We start from the raw sequence: 20065 nt of genomic DNA, 5'->3' as shown, positions 1-20065 counted from the left end.
ATTGTGTCTGTCGCTTATTTTTTCACACAATTGTAGATTTTTTCTAACGTACATAATATTTTCGTAAATGAATTGAGAAGGTACTGTAAGAATAATAATAGTTCTCTCAAAGATTCGCGACGGGGCAAAGATATATTGCTCGAATAGCTCGTTTTTGTAAAATAAAAATTGATTCTACTATATCCGCGTCAAGTCAAGTAGAATGAAACCCAAATATAAGTATACCCAAACAAATACCCACGCCTAAGTGTGCTTTTCCATCAGAGATGTGTTATGCACTTATGCTACGTTGCTGTGGATGCGTTTGGCTTCCACCAGTCATATTTATTGGTACACATAGCTTAGAACTGGTGAAAACGGACTTAGCTAAGCTTTTTATTTAGAAACATCCGTGGTATGGATGGCTTCCCTGCTATCGATACATCGCATACTCGAGCTGCGCATCTTACGCGCTACTTTGCGGCGGCGGTAAGGCGGTGGAAAAGTAGGTACTCTAAAGCTATGAAAAGTATATAAAAGTACGGGGTATCTGACGAGCAGATGGATCACCTAATGGTAAGCAATCGCCGTTGCCCACGAATTCTTGAAACACCAGAGACGTTACAAGTGCGTTGCCACCCTTTTAGGGATTATGAATTCTTAAATCTTAAATCAGGGATTGGGAACCTCACTCAACGAAAGACAAAGCAAGCGTTGTTTCACGTCGGTTTTCTGCTCGGCCGTGGTATCACTCCAGTCGAGCCGGTCCATTCGTGCCAAAGCATGGCTCTCCCACACTTTAAATATCTATATGTCGTCACCGTCTGTTCTTTGTAGTGACAGCAAAAGTTCGTTACAACATATAGCTCAATGCACCTCTGGCCATAGAGGAGCTTCGGTGGCTTATGACATTCTATCTAAGATAGACGAATTTAATCTGTGGTGTTGCAATAGATTGTAATATCGGTTGCACTGCTATTCCATCACATATTGGAATACGAGGTAACGAGAAGGCTGACATGTTTGCCAGATATGTAGCTATACACGGGAGATATAAATATCAAAGTTTCTAGCTAAATTCATAAATTCGTGCCACGGAATTTGTACGCTACGTATATTAACAGGACTTGGCTCTGTGCATCTAGTCTGACTGACAGACTCTATCAATCCAGTACAACAATTTAACTGCACACGCGCCAGATATAGTGTCAAAATTGACCACAGGTAATTGAAAAGTCAGACTTAAAGCAAAATCACGTTAACTGAACCGCAGGTCAATAGTCGAATGACTCTAGAAGGTTCCGATGGACGCAGTAATATCAAACGACGTCGAAGAGAACGCTACCTTCAGTGCTGTATAAGTGTATACCTGTGTACGTTAATCAGTGAATTACAGTAACAGCTCTGTGTAATGTTTTGGTTTGATTTCTTCGTCTGGATGCACAGAGTTAATTTACATAAAGAGAGGTGCTTTCTCTCTTATATGTAGCTACTATTACCCGTTGAGGAGTTCCCTTAGGTAGCTATCATACATCTTCATCATCAGGCTCTTAATGACAAACACACTCCATCTAAGTGTAAAAATCTCGGCGACAAATGAATCCAGCTCAAATACAAGGTAGCTACTGTGAACCTTGAGGATTTCGCTCAAATATCGTACTACTTATCATCAGACCCTAGATGATAATCACACTCCACTTAAGTGTAAAATTCTCATCAATGTAATTTCGAAATAAAAAGTACCCAGTGATGGCCAGATACCAAGTTCTATCGTAATCGGACCGGTAGTTTTTGTGTGATGCTTGAACATACAAACAAACAATTTTTTTTTAATCCCTTTTTTGTATTCGGTATCAGTCTAGTAACATGGGGATGTTACTATAGTATTTTTTAATATTTTCTATATTAATACTAGCGGACCCGACAGACGTTGTCCTGTCTACACGTCTTTAATTTGAAAATTTTAAACTTTTTTTAATAAGCTAAAACATTCTGGACCATATTGATGAAAATTATTATTCAAATGTGACAATATCTAACGTCATTAATATTTGACACTGCCATGATAGCGCCGTCTGTCGGATCCTATGTAAAACATTCCAAAATCAACAACTACTAATAAATTAAAAAATAATTAAAAAAACATTGTACAGCGGACAAAATTGTGAATCTAAACCATTCTCAGATCCCCTTGAACACACACAAAAAAATTCATCAAAATCGGTCCAGTCGTTTAAGAGAAGTTCAGTGACATACACACTTACAGAAGAATTATATATATAAAGACTAGCGGACCCGACAGACGTTGTCCTGTCTACACGTCTTTAATTTGAAAATTTGTCGGATCCAATGTAAAACATTCCAAAATCAACAACTACTAATAAATTAAAAAAATATTTTAAAATACATTGTCCAGCGGACAAAATTGTGAATCTAAACCATTCTCAGATCCCCTTGAACACACACAAAAAAATTCATCAAAATCGGTCCAGTCGTTTAAGAGAAGTTCAGTGACATACACACTTACAGAAGAATTATATATATAAAGATTGAAGTTGTGAACAACGTTCTCGCTTGCCCTAGTTGTGACAGGGCAAACATTTTGTACAAATTGATGTGTAGACAATAAGTTCCTAGACCATACTGTTTAATCTATTTATACTATTAGCATTAGTTTATTTTGTGGTTTTAACGGAATAAGGCGATGTTGCCTCTGTGAGACAAGTACCTATTTAAGTAAATTAAAAAAGGTCAATTCTTTTTGTGGCTACATATAATAATAATAATATAATACTGCAAGGCAGCTTGTGGCGAGCTGTTAGGGCAGTGACGACCCCACGGACCTAACTCCCGGGAGAGGCCCTATTTCTTAACTACGGGTAGTACTCGTGACTACCCGGAGTGGCCTCTCCTGCCTCATTCTTGCCTTAACCGGCTGGTTTGAGTGGAGATTCGCAAGAGTGGAGTTGTCTTCAGCTCCACTTGGGCAAAGGATGTATCCCAGTAAGATGCTGGTAGGGGTCTTGACCGTACTTCCGGGATTGCTCTGATAGCCGTGGGATGCCCCTCCTTCCTCAAGCAGCTCAACGTATGTTGCCCCCTTGTCGCTACATGCTAGCGGCCGTTTTCGGGGGTCCAGTAATTGAGTTTGCTAGTCACCCCCTGCCTGTTTATCCGTATGTTTCAATATTGGTCAGGGGCAGGGGCCATAGTCCCCATAGTTTACCGGTTAACTATTCCACAGCCACCCACACCCATAATCCTATCATTTCTTTTTACCATATCTCACAATAGTTCTGCATCAACCGGGGATTGTCCTTTGGTGTACTTCCATAGTGCATACAGGGATAATCGCCGGCTGACGTCCCATTACATTTAGATCAAAATTGTTCAACGCGCCTCTGCGACTTGGCTTCGGCTCCTCCGTCCTCGTACGCCTTCCAAAGGTCCGGGACCCTGTGGTCCCGAGATAGGAAAAGAACGAACATAATATAAAAACAATGAATGTAATCTTGTGTTACAATTTATTTATATAATATATTTATTTCCTTATCGAAGTACATGATGATAGGTTTTCTTAGGCCCCGGCCCCGCTCGCCGCGACGACGACGGCGATGTGGGGTCGAGGCCTTCCTTTAAAATCTTTAAATGTTGTAATGAATCACTTCGAGAGGAGGACTATATTAAGTAAATGTATATCTTCGATTACTCGTATTAATAATAAGTATCGCGTTAATAAGATCGAAGACATGAATAAACAAACGTTCACGCCAAAGGTATGTCACTTGACTTATATTTTATATTGTTCGATTTGAGGTGTCATTACTAGTTGTGTTAGTATTCAGTAGCTGGCAGTGCCCAGGTTGTGCCATTGGACGGTGGTTCCCAGGTTGTGCCATCGGCAGGTGGTTCCCAGGTTGTGCCATTGGACGGTGGTTCCCAGGTTGTGCCATCGGCAGGTGGTTCCCAGGTTGTGCCATTGTTAGGTGGTGCCCAGGTTGTGCCATTGCTTGGTGGTTCCCAGGTTGTGTCATTGGTTGTTGGAGCCCAGGTTGTGCCATCGGCAGGTGGTTCCCATGTTGTGTCATTGGTTGTTGGAGCCCAGGTTGTGCCATCGGCAGGTGGTTCCCATGTTGTGTCATTGGTTGTTGGAGCCCAGGTTGTACCATTGCTTTGAGGTTCCCATGTTGTGTCATTGGTTGTTGGAGCCCAGGTCGTACCATCGGCTGGTGGTTCCCAGGTTGTGCCATTGGTTGGTGGTTCCCAGGTTGTGCCATCGGCAGGTGGTTCCCAGGTTGTACCGTTGGTTGTTGGAGCCCAGGTTGTACCATTGCTTTGAGGTTCCCATGTTGTGTCATTGGTTGTTGGAGCCCAGGTCGTACCATCGGTAGGTGGTCTCCAGGTTGTGCCATTGCTTGGTGGTTCCCAGGTTGTGCCATTGGAAGGTGGTACCCAATTGGTGCCATTGTTAGGTGGTGCCGAGGTCGTGCCATTTGTGGAAGGAGCCCAGGTCGTACCATTGGTAGGTGGTGCTAAAGTAGTACTATTTGTAGGTGGTGCCCAAGTTGTGCCATTGGTAGGTGGTGCCCAGGTTGTGCCATTGGTAGGTGGTGCCCAGGTTGTGCCATTGGTAGGTGGTGCCCAGGTTGTGCCATTGGTAGGTGGTGCCCAGGTTGTGCCATTGGTAGGTGGTGCCCAGGTTGTGCCATTGGTAGGTGGTGCCCAGGTTGTGCCATTGGTAGGTGGTGCCCAGGTTGTACCATTTGTGGGAGGTGCCCAAGTTGTGCCATTGGTAGGTGGTGCCCAGGTTGTGCCATTGGTAGGTGGTGCTAAAGTAGTACTATTTGTAGGAAACCAGGTTGTGCCATTGGTAGGTGGTGCCCAGGTTGTGCCATTGGTAGGTGGTGCCCAGGTTGTGCCATTGGTAGGTGGTGCCCAGGTTGTGCCATTGGTAGGTGGTGCCCAAGTTGTGCCATTGGTAGGTGGTGCCCAGGTTGTGCCATTGGTAGGTGGTGCTAAAGTAGTACTATTTGTAGGAAACCAGGTTGTGCCATTGGTAGGTGGTGCCCAGGTTGTGCCATTGGTAGGTGGTGCTAAAGTAGTACTATTTGTAGGAAACCAGGTTGTGCCATTTGTAGGAAACCAGGTTGTGCCATTGGTAGGTGGTGCCCAGGTTGTGCCATTGGTAGGTGGTGCTAAAGTAGTACTATTTGTAGGAAACCAGGTTGTGCCATTGGTAGGTGGTGCCCAGGTTGTGCCATTGGTAGGTGGTGCCCAGGTTGTACCATTTGTGGGTGGTGCCCAAGTTGTGCCATTGGTAGGTGGTGCCCAGGTTGTCCCATTGGTAGGTGGAGCCCAGGTTGTGCCATTGGTAGGTGGTGCCCAGGTTGTGCCATTGGTAGGTGGTGCCCAAGTTGTGCCATTGGTAGGTGGTGCCCAGGTTGTGCCATTGGTAGGTGGTGCCCAGGTTGTGCCATTGGTAGGTGGTGCCCAGGTTGTCCCATTGGTAGGTGGAGCCCAGGTTGTGCCATCGGTAGGTGGTGCCCAGGTTGTGCCATTGGTAGTGTCTGGCCACCAAGTGGTACCTGGCTGTGTGTTTACGTCTTTAGCACTGCGCCAATCTCGTACACGTTGAATATCCTTTGGGTGAAAACTGAAAGCAATATAAAGTATGGTGAGATATGGATGTGATATTTCAATGACCGTTGATGCTCTACTGTAGAGCATGACAAGGGACGGATAGTGAAACAAAATGAGTTTCCATCAGCGAGTGATCATCTGAGTGAGCTTATGTAAGTGGACTTCTATTGTCGTATTTAGACAACTTTTTGCATCATAATCATAAGTATCTACTTGGTTTTTAGGGTTCTATACCCAAAAACTAATAATGGGAACCCTAAAGACTCCGCTGTCCGTCTCTTGCGGATAATATCTCATGAACCGCGCTAGCTAGACAATTGAGATTTGGACAGATTATGTAAACAAAATAAAAGAAATATTTAAGTGGGGCTCCCATCCAAAAATTGGGACTATTTCACCGTCTTTCTTAGGACCTTAATAACCACGGCTTACAAACATGAAATATCTAGATTTATAGTTACACAAATAAATACTTTTATTGCTCGAATGACTAAATTAACGAATGGAATGGTTCGTTGGAACCCTTGCATTTATTGATAATTATTACAATAGTAACTAAGAGCAAAATTCAATCAACATGAAATGTACTTAGAGTATATATATCTACCTCAAACTTATTTATTGGGTTTACGGCGACCCCACCTACCGCCGGACACAGGTGCTTACGGGACATAGGAGTTTCGAAAGGTACCTGTTTCTGATAGGGTGGGGGAAACACCTGGGTATCATCACTACGAGGACCGCCATGAGAAAAAGGCGGAACGTATGGTAGCGGTAAGCTCTGAATGGACTGAGCGTCCGGTATTGGATCAGGCAGTGATGGGGAGTTGGATGATCCTTCTGCGAAGCACCTAGCATAGTTAAGGAGGAGGCGGGCCGCGTGAGGGAACGATCCTCGTCACGCCCTAGCCGTCGCGGAAGTACCAGTACCCTTAATATGAATTTGCTTTACGTTTAAAGTAATCGTTTCGGGTACAATACAATGAAGGGATGTCGCCCTGGCTGAAGGACACGCGGCCTACTTGTTACCTTGTTTAAACAATATCTATAGTAGCTTATGTTATTTGTTATTATTTTTAGAGCAAGATTTTCACATAATTTTCATTAAGATTCTATATCGAAAAAAACAATACACACAAGTTTGGAATAAGTTGAATAACTTTTGCAATAGTGGGCTCGTGTTGAATAAACTATTGCTTACAGAGTCGACGTATACTAGTATCAGCCTCATCTAGTTATTTAAGAGATTGACGTGTAAAAGTGTTATTTTATAACCTATTTGCAAAATAAATATCATTTATCATTTATCATTTATCATTACTTAGTAAGTAATCTATGAACCTTTACGAATTCCTTCGAACGCGAAGTTTGGGTATTCTGTGGTTGGGGTACGAATCACCAGGTGAGGTCAATAGAATAGACTGGAGCTAGCAGTGTCGAACTCGAGAGCTCGAGTACCGCTGTTTGGTGCACTTACCTCCGCTCCTGATGCAGAAGTTCAGCGCTGGCGCTGACCAGCAGACAACAGCACACTATGAGCTTGTTCATGTTGAAGTGGCTGAGGAACTCGCACTGCGGTCTCGACGGCGCAGCTCGCTTAGTTATACCTGCCCAGAGACCTCCCCTTGTGATAAGGACACGGCTACATTAATCAATGCGCAATCAGAGATGTAATCGATTATTAATATTTTCTGATATAATTAAATTGAATGCGAATATGTAATCCGTTATCTAGAATATATTACACCGCGGCCCGTACTGTGCCTACCCGACTATGTTTGTTGTTCTTTCGATGACCGACACAAGCTCATCAAGATCCGTATACGTATCCGTATACGCGGAGGTGCGGACCTCCGCCGCTGAAACGTACTTATTTCATTCTAGCTTTTGCTCGCGATCGTGCGGTCCATGGCCCTCTACGGAGCCCCTGTGTTGGCGCCGAACCTGATGCGGCGGCCAGCTCGGGCGCTGCTCACGTCCCAGAGGGTCATGACCATTCGAGTGATCCGCGGATATCGTACGATCTTCCGGAGAGACGGCTAACCTCCTTGCCGGACTCCCGCCGTGGGATTTGGAGGCGAAGGTGCTCGCGCGCGTCTTTAGTTTGCGCGCCGGGGCGCGTCGCCGGGGCGAAACTCCACTGCCGCGCCAGATTAGTGCTTGGCGGGATGAGTTCGGTGCGATCTCATGGCGGAATGGCAGCAACGACTGTCGCAACCGAGGGCTGGGCTCGCTGTCATTGCAGCGGTAAGTCCCCTCTTTGAGGACTGACTAGAGAGGCGCTCTCAAATAAAAAACAATTTTAACAAAAAAAAAACCGACTTCAAAAATTTACCTATTATCACAACAAAACATTACAGTTTTACACCAGTTGTAAGTAGGTACTCAACCACCACTCCGCCCGTGTCGTACCCGTGCCGTGCTAGTTGTTGGCGTATCCTAGGCTGACACCGACTCCAAAAATAACAATAATTGTACCTACTTACATTATAATGTGTGTGATGAGTTAGTAAAGTTAGTTGATCTATTAAGTTGTTGAAAAATACGCAATTATTTCTTTTACTTTTTAGTGCATATTAATTTGTTTTGGAATATTAATTTTTTGAAGTCGGTTTTTTTTTGTTAAAATTGTTTTTTATTTCTTGATTTTTAGTGAATAACTTATTTGAGTATGGGTCGACCTATTAAACGCGCTGCTCATATGAGACAGCGCCGTTTAAATGAATAATATTAATATCTATCCATATTGACGCGTAATTACATTATTTTCAAATGTATATTAACCTATTACCCTAACTTATGATCTGCTGAGCCGACAGCTAACAGTTCATAAGCTACATACATAGTCAGTTGTAAAACACACAAACAGATTAGATACCCACATAGGTATACAGTCATGTAACTCAGACAGCACATCAAGCTACCCATCATTCTATACCAGATATGCTACTATCTGTCCTGAATTTTATGGTTACTGAGAAAGATAAGCTAGTATGCATCACTTCAACGTAAACGCAGAGCTCATTCTGCTCATTTTTAAGGAGTTCCCTGGATTATCTTCCACATTTGTGGTCAGACTTTAAAAACAATTATATGGAACCACACTGCCATCGTACTCTTACAAACACAAAAAGAATTTCTCAAATCGGACTATAACTGCCAGAGATATGCATTTGTCAAACACAAACAGATTAGGTACCTACATACACATGTAAATCAGACAGCACATCAAGCTACCCCTCATTCTATACCAGATATGCTACTATCTGTCCTGAATATTATGGTTACTGAGAAAGATTAGCTAATATACATCACTTAAACTCAAACGCAGAGCACATTCTGTTCATTTTTGAGGAGTTCCCTGGATTACCTTCCACATTTATGGTCAGACTTAAAAAAAAATACATGGGACCACACGGACATCGTACTCTTTTAAATACAAAAAGAATTTCTCAAATCGGTCTATAACTGCCGGAGATATCGATTAACATACATAAAAAAAAAAAAATACGGTCGAATTGAGAACCTCCTCCTTTTTTTGAAGTCGGTTAAAAAAGCTTTTGCTCGCGATTTCGTCCGCGTGGAATAATGCGCGGCATTTTAGTTTTTGACTTATTGCCTTCTCTACGATCTGTATCAAACATCAGAATCGATTCAGTAGGTACTTAAGCTTCCCATATCTAAATAGACAGCTACTGCATCCGTCCACACAAATAGTCGTCGTTCGATGTGGACGCTGGACTTTTTTTGCCTCTCAAACTATAATTGTGCCAGACACCTAAATTGTTTGAGTGGGTTAATAGAGACCACTAAAAACTTAATTTAATTTTAATTTCCCCAACTCGTCCCAAATGGGCCGTAGGTATGTGGTCCGAGTTGACTACTTACTCAGAATTGCAGCTAAATCTGTGTGGCAGCGCTGCATCCTGCGTCACTCGTGTACCGCGGGCGGTTCAAGCTAATTTCGACCATCAGCAGTTGCAGGACAAGGTAGTATACTATTATGTGGTAACCTAACATTCGACAAACTTAGTAGTCTTCTGTATCTGGTCGCTTTGCTAACAATAGCTGTAAGTCATTATTGTAATTACTAACACAGTGGATCTTGGCTATCTGAATAAAATAATAATAATTATTATTATATTATAACTAATGGTTACAGTTATAATCTGTGATAAAATTGTACGCAGCTTGATATAAGGTGTCTATTAAGGTTTTAATGAATAATTTGGTTTAAAACTTGTGGCACCGACTTCTTACCTACCAGTGGGTCAACATCAACCTATCAGTAATTCAGTACGTATGACTAATAGTAGTTAGTTGTTTTTTGCTTTTTATCTTTTAATTGCTTTTAGTATTTGGTTTTTTTGTAATATTTATTTGTGTGATTAACGGTCAATTCCAATAACCTATCTATCGGTAGATTTGCCTACTAGAGATAGTATTTTGACATAAGCTCCATACAAAATGTGTCAAAATTCTACCTCTGGTAAGCAAATCTAGGTGTCGTTAAGCTAATCTAGGTAGGCCGTTAGGTGAAGTACCTAGTGGAGTGGGATGTTCAGGATGTTACCTGCTTCAAGATATAAAAATAAATAATAGTTATTATGGAGGTACCTACGGTGGTTGTCCGCTCGCACTCTATGGGAACAATGGAGGAGTAGTGTGTACTCTCTCTGTGTGTGCGCTGTACGGAGGATGACTGTTCTATAGGAGGTAGGAGGTGGACAGTACATTGATCAGTGGTTGCACTGTTGGCCTCTATTTTAACCGGCTTCCCAAAAAGGAGGAGGAGTGGTTCTCAATTCGGCCGGTAAGTTTTTATATTCTATGTATGTACACCGATTAGTTTTTATTTTATGTAAAAAAATAAAATAAAATAAAATTCTTTATTACCAACTCAATGTATACATTTTCCAATTTACACAGTGACAACCGCACTAGGCACAGCCTGTATCGCGGCTGTCAATAATACAGCGTTTACCTTAGGACTAGTCTAATAGTAATTATCAAAGAAAACCTAAAATACAAAAAAAAAGGAAAAATATAAGAATTTCAAATAAAATGAGGTAATTATTATATGTGTGAATGTACGTGTATGTGAGTGTGTGTTGTGTGTGTTGTGGCTGTTAGATTCATATCTAACAGCCTGGTGTGCGAGTGTGAAAAGCATTAAGTTTACTATCGAATAGACCTTAGGACGCGTTCTCATAATTGACAGGTATCGAATCGCATCACTACATTGACACGACTCTCGACAATACACACATACGCACGGATAGCTGCGGAAATTATGACAAAATGAACTTGATACTTTGAAAGTTTGAATATTTTCTTACTTTCTTTTTTAATATTTTTATTTTGTTTAGTGCGTGCGTAGACTCAAATGTTTTGTGTTATCTGTTGTTCAATTCCGTTCAGTGCCGAATTTGGGCTCGGATTATTCGATTGGTGTCATTTTCATAGTTTTCGGAAAGTAAGCGTTCGAAATCAAAAATCAAATGGTGCCAACGCAAAACTAACTTTTTACATGCTTTTATTTAGTTTCATATGTAAAGGATGTATGTATGTGTGTTTGTTTGTATGTTTCTATATAACCGACCTCTTCCAACTCGATTTTTACCCATTTTAAACGGACCGATTTCGTTCAAACTTTGTAGACTTATCAAGGACCGGTGGCAAATTAATACCTCGTAGAAATTAATCAAGGGTCAGGAATCCTTGACGTGGACACTTAACAGCCCAGATGAACCTGAAGAGATATGAATATACTATCTTAAGAAAAGTTGTTCAGCGTGATGAGCACATTTTAGCGCCATACGAAAATCGAGGATGTAGAATCCCTGACATGGACTCCAGCCCAGCCGAACCTGAAGAGATTTGAATATACTTTCAAGAAAAGATATTTAGCGTGATGAGCACTTTTTCGCCATATCTTTTATACTAATTATTCTCATAACAATACTAAATTTTCCGCCTACTGTTAGTATTAATATTAAAATTATTTTGTTCGGTTCATCACAAAAACATGTTTTTAAGTTTTTTTAATCTACAATGTGATAGGGGTGGGACTTCTAACCCGTTAAGGCTGAGTACTACATCTAATTTTATCGACAAAAAAAAATAATATGAGGGGTTGAACCCCTAATTGAAAATATTGAAAAATTGTGATTTTTTCGGTAAAAATAATTCACAAATGTAGCGAGAATATCATCCGCCGCGTCGTTTACGTGCTATGTTATAACGAGAATATCATCCGACGCGTCGGTTACGCGCTTCGCGCGCTAACGCAAGCCGCCGCGTTCCCACCGCTCCTCACGTCGCCAGTCGGCCCTACACGCCCGTAGTGAAAGCACATACGCGCGCGACTGCGTCGCGCGGCGTCCTGCCTTGTACCTAGATTATTGTTTGAACTATATTACTGCTGTCTGTGTGTTACCTAATTGTGATTGTCACTAACTGTGTAATTATAATATAATAAACTTTTGTACATCCGTTACAAAATTGCGCCCAACTCGTGGCTCGTGCTCGAAAGTACCTACGCGAGTGCGAACGTATTCCACGCTCTGTTGAAGTCTGTTGTGTACCTACTGTACCGAGGCTGTAACCGTCGTGTCTCGAGAAGATGCCGAAAACACGCGGACAGACGGCCATCGAGAACCGCAGTAGTGATAGTGACGAAGAGTTCACGGATACGCGAGTGGCGGGAACCGCCGCGGACGACAACATGGCGGCGGCGTCACCTACCACAACGGACCGACGCGATACGAATATGATCACAATGACGGAAGACCAGCTATCTAGGATCCTGGCCAGCGTGATGAGGGGGTCGACTCAACCTCCTGCTGCAGGAGTGCACGCGGTGCACACTGCGCAGAGCAATTTTACCCGGTGCACGGCTCGGTTCGATGGAGCCGCCTGCAACGCCGACGTCGTGGAAGCGTTCATCGAGAGCGTGCTCGTCTACAAGGAGTGCGCAGGCGTCTCGGATGACCACGCGTTACGAGGACTGCCGATGCTGCTGACCGGAGACGCCGCCGTGTGGTGGCGAGGAGTGCGACCTACGGTGGAGAGCTGGGACGACGCGTTACGCCGGCTGCGCTTCATGTACGGCGCGGCGCGCCCAGCCCACAGGGTCTTACGCGACATATTCGCGACAGAACAACAAAGTGAAAGTGCCGACGTATATATTTCGCGTGTGCGTGCTAACATTTCGCGGTTACCATATCCTTTACCAGAACAAATGCAACTCGATATAGTGTATGGCCTGTTACACCGTAGAATCCGCAAACGTGTTCCGCGTGATAGCGTAAGTAGTGTCGACTGTCTACTTGAGAGAGCTAGGTACGTAGAGGAGACGCTGGGCGAAGCGAACCAACCTAGTACATCGTCTAACAATAATACCGCGAACACGAATTTACGTGATAAAGATAACCCTTCAACGTCGACCGGTAAAAATATTAACCCGCAAACGGCTGCGGTGAAAAATGTTAACCCTCAAACGACTACGTCCGACTCTAGTTCGAACATAGATAGTAGTAGCGCGACTTCTAAACGTGTTAGACCACGCTGTGCACGCTGCAAACGTTTCGGACACACGACGGACGAGTGTAAGTCGAAAGGTAATGAGTTAGCTTGTTATGGTTGCGGTCGTGAAGGCGTTATTCGGTCGAAATGTCCCACTTGTAAAGGCAAGTGCAAGGAAGATACACCAGCCGCGGCCGCCGACGGGAAGGTAAGTTTCCAAAGTGCTTATACACACGATTCCTCCACGTCGCAGCCGACGATAAATATTGAAGTGGCTTCGTTATTAGGTGTCGCTGTGCTTGATACCGGCGCTACCGAAAGCTTAGCTAGCCCCGGTTTGTATGCTATTTTGTTAAAGAACGGGACTAGTTTTACATCGGCCCGCCGCACGATAGGGTTGGCCGACGGGACCCAACATACACGTGACGTGTTGTTGTGCGATACGAATGTTGTAGTACGGGGACGTATTGTACCTACAACATTTATTGTTATACCAGGGGCGGAGAATAGGACGCTTCTCGGACAAGATTTTATTACGAAATCTGGTATTTTGCTTGACCTTCAACGTAGTTGTTGGTACTTTTCAGATTCCACAAAGGTGAAGGTACCCTTTGTGCGCTCTTACAGTCTTATGTCCACCAGTGACGCAGAGCTGATGCAGGTTAACACCACCGGCCTGGCACTGAGAGAAAACGAAGGATCTAAGCTGTCACCTGCTCAGAGGACGCAGCTCAACCAGCTGATAATATCTAAGGCTGCGCGCTTCGCCACCGAGGGACCAGCTACATCTTACGCTACTCACCACATTCGAGTAGGCGAGAGGCAGAAGCCTACCGCCTCACCACCCTACCGGATGTCGGCAGGTAAGAAGCAGCTGCTGGACGGTGAGCTCGAGAAGCTGCTGCGAGCAGACGTTATAGAGGAGTGTGAGTCGCCGTGGGCCGCGAACGTAGTGTTGGTGAAGAAGAAAGACGGTGGCGTCCGGTTATGTGTGGATTACCGCAAGCTCAATGCTGTGACGGAGCCTGACCGGTATCCACTGCCGCGCATAGAAGACGTTCTTCATGCCGCGAAGACCACCACCTACATGTCAACGCTCGACCTTCATTCTGGCTATTTCCAGGTAAGTGTCGCGGAAGAGGACCGTGACAAGACCGCGTTTGTTACGCCTTCTGGTACCTACAGGTTTAAGAGAATGCCCATGGGATTGCGCAACTCCGGTGCCACGTTCCAGAGACTGATCGACCGGTTCCGGTCGAACCTGGTTGTACCAGCGCGGACACTCGAGACCAGTGACGGCGCTGTGACATCCTCAGACCCCCGGGGTGGTGGTAGATCGGTAAGTATCCTAGGATACCTAGATGACCTGATTGTTCTGTCACCCACCTTCGAACAACACCTCGAGGATCTGGAGGCAGTCTTCGATAGGATGGATAAATTTAATCTGCGTGTTAACCGCAAGAAAAGTTGTTTTGCCTGTGATTCGGTGCGGTTCCTGGGGCACATTATTGTACCCGGTGGTTTGCAGGTAGACCCGGAGAAGACCTCAGCCATAGCTGACATGCCTGCCCCGAAGAACGAGAGGCAGCTTAAAGGTTTCTTAGCTACGTCAAGCTGGTTCCGGCGATTTGTGCCGAATTACGCCGCTGTCGCGAAGCCTTTAACTGACCTTCTCAAGAAGAATAGCTCGTGGAGGTGGCATGAGGAGCAGCAGGCTGCGTTCGAGCATATCAAGAGACTCCTGGTCACCGCGCCCATACTCCGTCAAGCCGACGAAAGTAAGCCCTTCTCACTTAATACCGACAGTAGTGGTTACTGTCTCGGAGCAGTTCTGATGCAGGGGAGGGCCCTGACGAGAGGCCTGTGGAGTACGCCAGTCGGTTGCTGGTACCAGCTGAGCGCAACTATACCACCACGGAAAGGGAGGCACTAGCTGTGGTCTGGGCGGTGACTAAATTCAGGGGCTACATCGAAGGGTCAGAGGTCATCGTTAAGTCCGATCATCAACCCTTGCGTTGGTTGATGAGTTTGAAGTCCCCCAGTGGCCGTTTGGCAAGGTGGGCATTGACCCTTCAGGCTTATAACTTACAAATCCAGTATACCCCCGGTAAGGTGAACGTGATTGCAGACGCGCTAAGCCGCCCCGCCTGCTGTGAAAAGGACCCAGGTGGATGCGAGGTATGCTTAGTGACTGTAGATATACCGCACAGGGCACCTACTGACGTTCGTGACAACCAACTCAAGGACCCCGAGCTGAAGACGATCGTAGAGGATCTGGAGGACTCCGATCCGTCTAGGGGGAGGGGCTGGTCAGAACGAGGTTATCTGATGTCTGATGGAGTATTGTATCGGTGTGCACCCGAGGATGACGACGTTGACTCCGCCTGTCTCGTGGTACCGAGTCATGAAAGAGAGGGCATCCTTGCTGACTTCTATGACGCTCCCACCGCAGGTCATTTCGGTGTTGAGAGAACCCTGCAGCGCATCAGAGCTCGCTACTTTTGGGTAGGTATGAGAACCTTCGTTGTTGACTATGTTAGACGTTGTGCTGCTTGTCAGCGTTATAAAGCAGACAACAAGAAGCCTGCAGGACTACTGCAGACGCCTGCTGCGACTCGCCGGTTCGAGGTCGTGTCAGTAGATTTGTTTGGACCTTTGCCGAAGACGGCTAAAGGTAACCGTTGGATTCTTATTATAGAGGACGTGTGTACTCACTGGGTTGAGTTATTTGCGTTGGAGACCGCCACCAGCGTAGAGTGCGCTGAGATTTTAATCGGCGAAGTCTTCTTGAGGTTTGGAGTCCCGCGTAGGATGGTCAGCGACAACGGAGTTCAGTTCGTAGCTGAGGTGATGCAACAGGCGTGTCACGTGATGGGTATCAAACAGTCTTTGACGCCGTTGTACCACCCGGAAAGCAACCCCATTGAACGCAAGAACCGGGACCTCAAACCCCAGTTAGCAATTCTGGTGGGGAAGGACCACGCCTCTTGGGACCGTCATATCGCAGCTATAAGGTTTGCGATGAATTCAGCCGTGACAGCGAGTACGGGGTTTTCACCGGCTTTTCTTACCTTCGGAAGGGAGCTGCGCGCACCATCTGACGTCGTGGCTGATATGAAAACCATCGTGGATAACGATAATTTTGTACCGAGTATTACGCCTTACCTTCGTAGGTTGTCGACAGCGCTTCTAGATGCCAGGGATGTCCATGAGCAGGCTCAGTCCATCAGGAAGAAGTATGCTGATGAAGGTAGACGTACGCCTCCAGATTATAAGGTAGGTGACCTTGTCCTCCTAAAGACGCAGAGCATGAACGACGCAGGCCGTGGACAAACCGCGAAGTTCATCCCTAGGAGAGACGGCCCGTATCGTATTCGGGAAGTGGTAAGTCCCACCACTTATGTTATCGAGGGACTTACGCGAGCTGAACACATTGGACGGTACCATGTGTCACACTTAACGCCATTCGTCGGCGACATCGTGTCTCCGGTTCGTGAGAAGCGCAAGCGTGGTCGACCCCGTAAATTCGATGCTAGTCCGAACGCGAGGGCGCTATGTCCGAACTAGAGGGGGAGTGTGTAGCGAGAATATCATCCGCCGCGTCGTTTACGTGCTATGTTATAACGAGAATATCATCCGACGCGTCGGTTACGCGCTTCGCGCGCTAACGCAAGCCGCCGCGTTCCCACCGCTCCTCACGTCGCCAGTCGGCCCTACACGCCCGTAGTGAAAGCACATACGCGCGCGACTGCGTCGCGCGGCGTCCTGCCTTGTACCTAGATTATTGTTTGAACTATATTACTGCTGTCTGTGTGTTACCTAATTGTGATTGTCACTAACTGTGTAATTATAATATAATAAACTTTTGTACATCCGTTACACAAATGATTTTTTTCTCACCAAAACATTATCAAACATATGAAAAAAGTAATGAATTAGTTAGCCAAGGTTATTAGCTACCGTTTGTCGTTTTTTTTTTGTTTCTACGACGCATACAACCTTTGATATCAAAAAAAGTAAAAAAAATATTAAAATTGCCATAATTTTTAGGGGGAGGGGATTCGACCCCTTCGACCCCCGACTTTTGTCGATAAAATTAGATGTAGAACTCAGCCTTAACGGGTTAGAAGTCTCACCCCTATCACATTGTATATTTAATTATGGTTTTATATCAATGGTTTTCGGGGTAGCCAAGATAAAAAAAAACAATTATGGTAACGAACGTGACAAGACCTGGGTGGAACAAACAAAGAAAATACATAAAATAAATTAAACATCAATTCTTTATTTTCACGATATTTGTTTGAATATGCGAGGAATGAGCCCGTAAATTCATATTTCTTGCCTGTCTTGGGTCAATTAATTCCGGAAGAAGACAATTTTTATAAAATCGAATGATTCACTCCGTATTCGATATTAGCGACCCCAAAAACCACAACAATGACACTCATGTCGAAAAATGACAATGCCAGAATCTCTATAGAGCTTTGTCCCACCAAAAAAATATAGTGTACAGACATGCCAAATGTAGCACTCTATTGCTGCTCTATTAGTGATAACTAAAAACATGATTAAAAGCCTTTAGATCTTGCGGTTTCTATATGAATCTAAGTACAAAATATTACATTTAGGTTAGGTTAATTGCAGTTATAATGGTAGAAATAATTAAATTACAATGCTATCATAGGGTGTTTAGCTATGAAAGGAAGGAATGTCATCACTCATCACCAATATCACCTTTAGTAATCCTACTTTAATTCATAATCATAACGAAACAACAATGTAAACAGAACAGACAGAGCGAATGTCAAATAATGACTTTTTGGACATAATGACACACGCACGCCAATGAGGTTTCGTTACATCTAATCACTAACGTTCAAACACGAAATCATAATTATAATATGAATTCATTATAATATATATTATAAAAAAAAATTACTAGCAGTATGTATTAAAACCAAATTCATATTAAAATTCGTACACATTACATTAATAAATCTTTTTTTTTATTGAATTACTCGTTTTGTTCCTTGTGCAAGCGTACTAAGAAACGCAGAGGGTCGCGATAAATACAGGAAATAGGCCTTGGGTTTTTAAAATTCTTTTTATTTCCTAATTTTTATCCGCAATTTATCAGAATAATAATTAACAATAAGCTCTGGAGGAAAGCTATTGTGGATAAATGACGCAGCCGAGTCTGCGAGCGCTCTCGACAGTCGTTCGAGCAGTTTGGATGCTACGATTTTACCTAAAGAGTTGAAGGAAGAAAAAACACAACAAGACTGGATAAGAGATAGAACAACAGCTCTATAAAATACAATAAAATCTCACAATTACAACAAAATATTATTTGATAAGAATAGAGAATACCATGAATTTAATGTTGGTGATATGGTGTATGTGGAAAATGGCAATAAGCTGAACAGAAAAAAATTAGATCATTTGAGAATTGGTCCTTTTCAGATTATAGAAAAAATATCCAAATCAATATATAGAATTGATACTGGGCACAAGAAAACTGAGTCAAATTTATTTCATGTCACGAAGCTTGTTCCAGTATCCGTATATTTATAGATTTTCTTTTCCACTTTTATAGATTTTCTTTTCCAAGGGGGGGAGATGTAAAGTAAAATACTATACTATTTTCTTTAATTTTTAGTTTGAATGAAACCTATTTTATTTTATTTTATGAAACTATTTTGTTTGTGGTAAATGTGACATTGGGTGTCAAGATTATTTTTCTATTAAAGAAAAGATGGATGTTATTTTAGTTAAATATTTCTTTATTTAAAATGTAACTCACAATTGTGAAGAAAGAGATATCTAAGAATAAACTTTAATTGTCGTTTCTTCATTTACAGGTTGATTTTGATTTTGTTATGCACTTGTAAATGAATCAATGTAAGTTTTAAGATGTTATTTTTGTTATAAAATGTGTAAAAATAAAATTCTTCATTTACAGAGCAACGCAAGTTTATTCTTCAAACCTATAATTAGAGAATAATCTTATAAAAGTAGATGTAAATATTTCTTTGTAGACCTTGATCCTCCAAAACCTCCAATTGTGTCTATAGAGACTATTTCAAATGGCTTCGTGGCCGGACCTAAGTGTGACATAAATCCAATTTTCCCTTGTCCTCTTGATTTATTTTTTATACAAATCTCACAATTCTTACTTATTTTTTTGATATTTTCCGTCAAATTTCTAGCTAGAATAGAGAATACCATGAATTTAATGTTGGTGATATGGTGTATGTGGAAAATGGCAATAAGCTGAACAGAAAAAAATTAGATCATTTGAGAATTGGTCCTTTTCAGATTATAGAAAAAATATCCAAATCAATATATAGAATTGATACTGGGCACAAGAAAACTGAGTCAAATTTATTTCATGTCACGAAGCTTGTTCCAGTATCCGTATATTTATAGATTTTCTTTTCCACTTTTATAGATTTTCTTTTCCAAGGGGGGGAGATGTAAAGTAAAATACTATACTATTTTCTTTAATTTTTAGTTTGAATGAAACCTATTTTATTTTATTTTATGAAACTATTTTGTTTGTGGTAAATGTGACATTGGGTGTCAAGATTATTTTTCTATTAAAGAAAAGATGGATGTTATTTTAGTTAAATATTTCTTTATTTAAAATGTAACTCACAATTGTGAAGAAAGAGATATCTAAGAATAAACTTTAATCGTCGTTTCTTCATTTACAGGTTGATTTTGATTTTGTTATGCACTTGTAAATGAATCAATGTAAGTTTTAAGATGTTATTTTTGTTATAAAATGTGTAAAAATAAAATTCTTCATTTACAGAGCAACGCAAGTTTATTCTTCAAACCTATAATTAGAGAATAATCTTATAAAACGAATTTCTCTGATAGCATTATTTTTTCCTTGTTCCTGACTTTTTTA

General features: G+C 42.8%; 1 protein-coding gene and 1 long non-coding RNA gene across 2 annotated transcripts; one reads left to right on the top strand and one right to left on the bottom strand.

The window, feature by feature from the left end:
• Window positions 1-3486: 3486 nt before the first annotated feature.
• On the bottom strand, window positions 3487-7255 carry LOC118269877 (mucin-2). The gene is made up of 2 exons (XM_035585230.2): window positions 7097-7255; window positions 3487-5632 (listed from the first exon to the last, which is right to left on the bottom strand). The coding sequence occupies exons 1-2, from the start codon at window positions 7165-7167 to the stop codon at window positions 3814-3816; spliced, it is 1890 nt and encodes a 629-aa protein (XP_035441123.2). The 5' UTR covers window positions 7168-7255; the 3' UTR covers window positions 3487-3813.
• An 11158-nt stretch (window positions 7256-18413) lies between these two features.
• On the top strand, window positions 18414-19780 carry LOC126912794 (uncharacterized). The gene is made up of 2 exons (XR_007707442.1): window positions 18414-19010; window positions 19112-19780. It is a non-coding gene; the product is annotated as an uncharacterized LOC126912794 (long non-coding RNA).
• The last annotated feature ends 285 nt before the right edge of the window (window positions 19781-20065 follow it).

This window comes from Spodoptera frugiperda, chromosome 30 (assembly GCF_023101765.2).
Source record: "Spodoptera frugiperda isolate SF20-4 chromosome 30, AGI-APGP_CSIRO_Sfru_2.0, whole genome shotgun sequence".
Classification (NCBI taxonomy): domain Eukaryota; kingdom Metazoa; phylum Arthropoda; class Insecta; order Lepidoptera; family Noctuidae; genus Spodoptera; species Spodoptera frugiperda.
The sequence above is the reverse complement of the archived record's forward strand: the minus strand, read 5'-3'. Positions and strand labels throughout refer to the sequence as shown.

Coding starts and splice junctions, on each gene's coding strand:
- LOC118269877 (XM_035585230.2), bottom strand. CDS start 7,167: ATGAACAAGCTCATAGTGTGCTGTTGTCTGCTGGTCAGCGCCAGCGCT. Junction 5,633..7,096: donor CTTCTGCATCAGGAGCGGAG/GTAAGTGCACCA, acceptor TATTGCTTTCAG/TTTTCACCCAAAGGATATTC.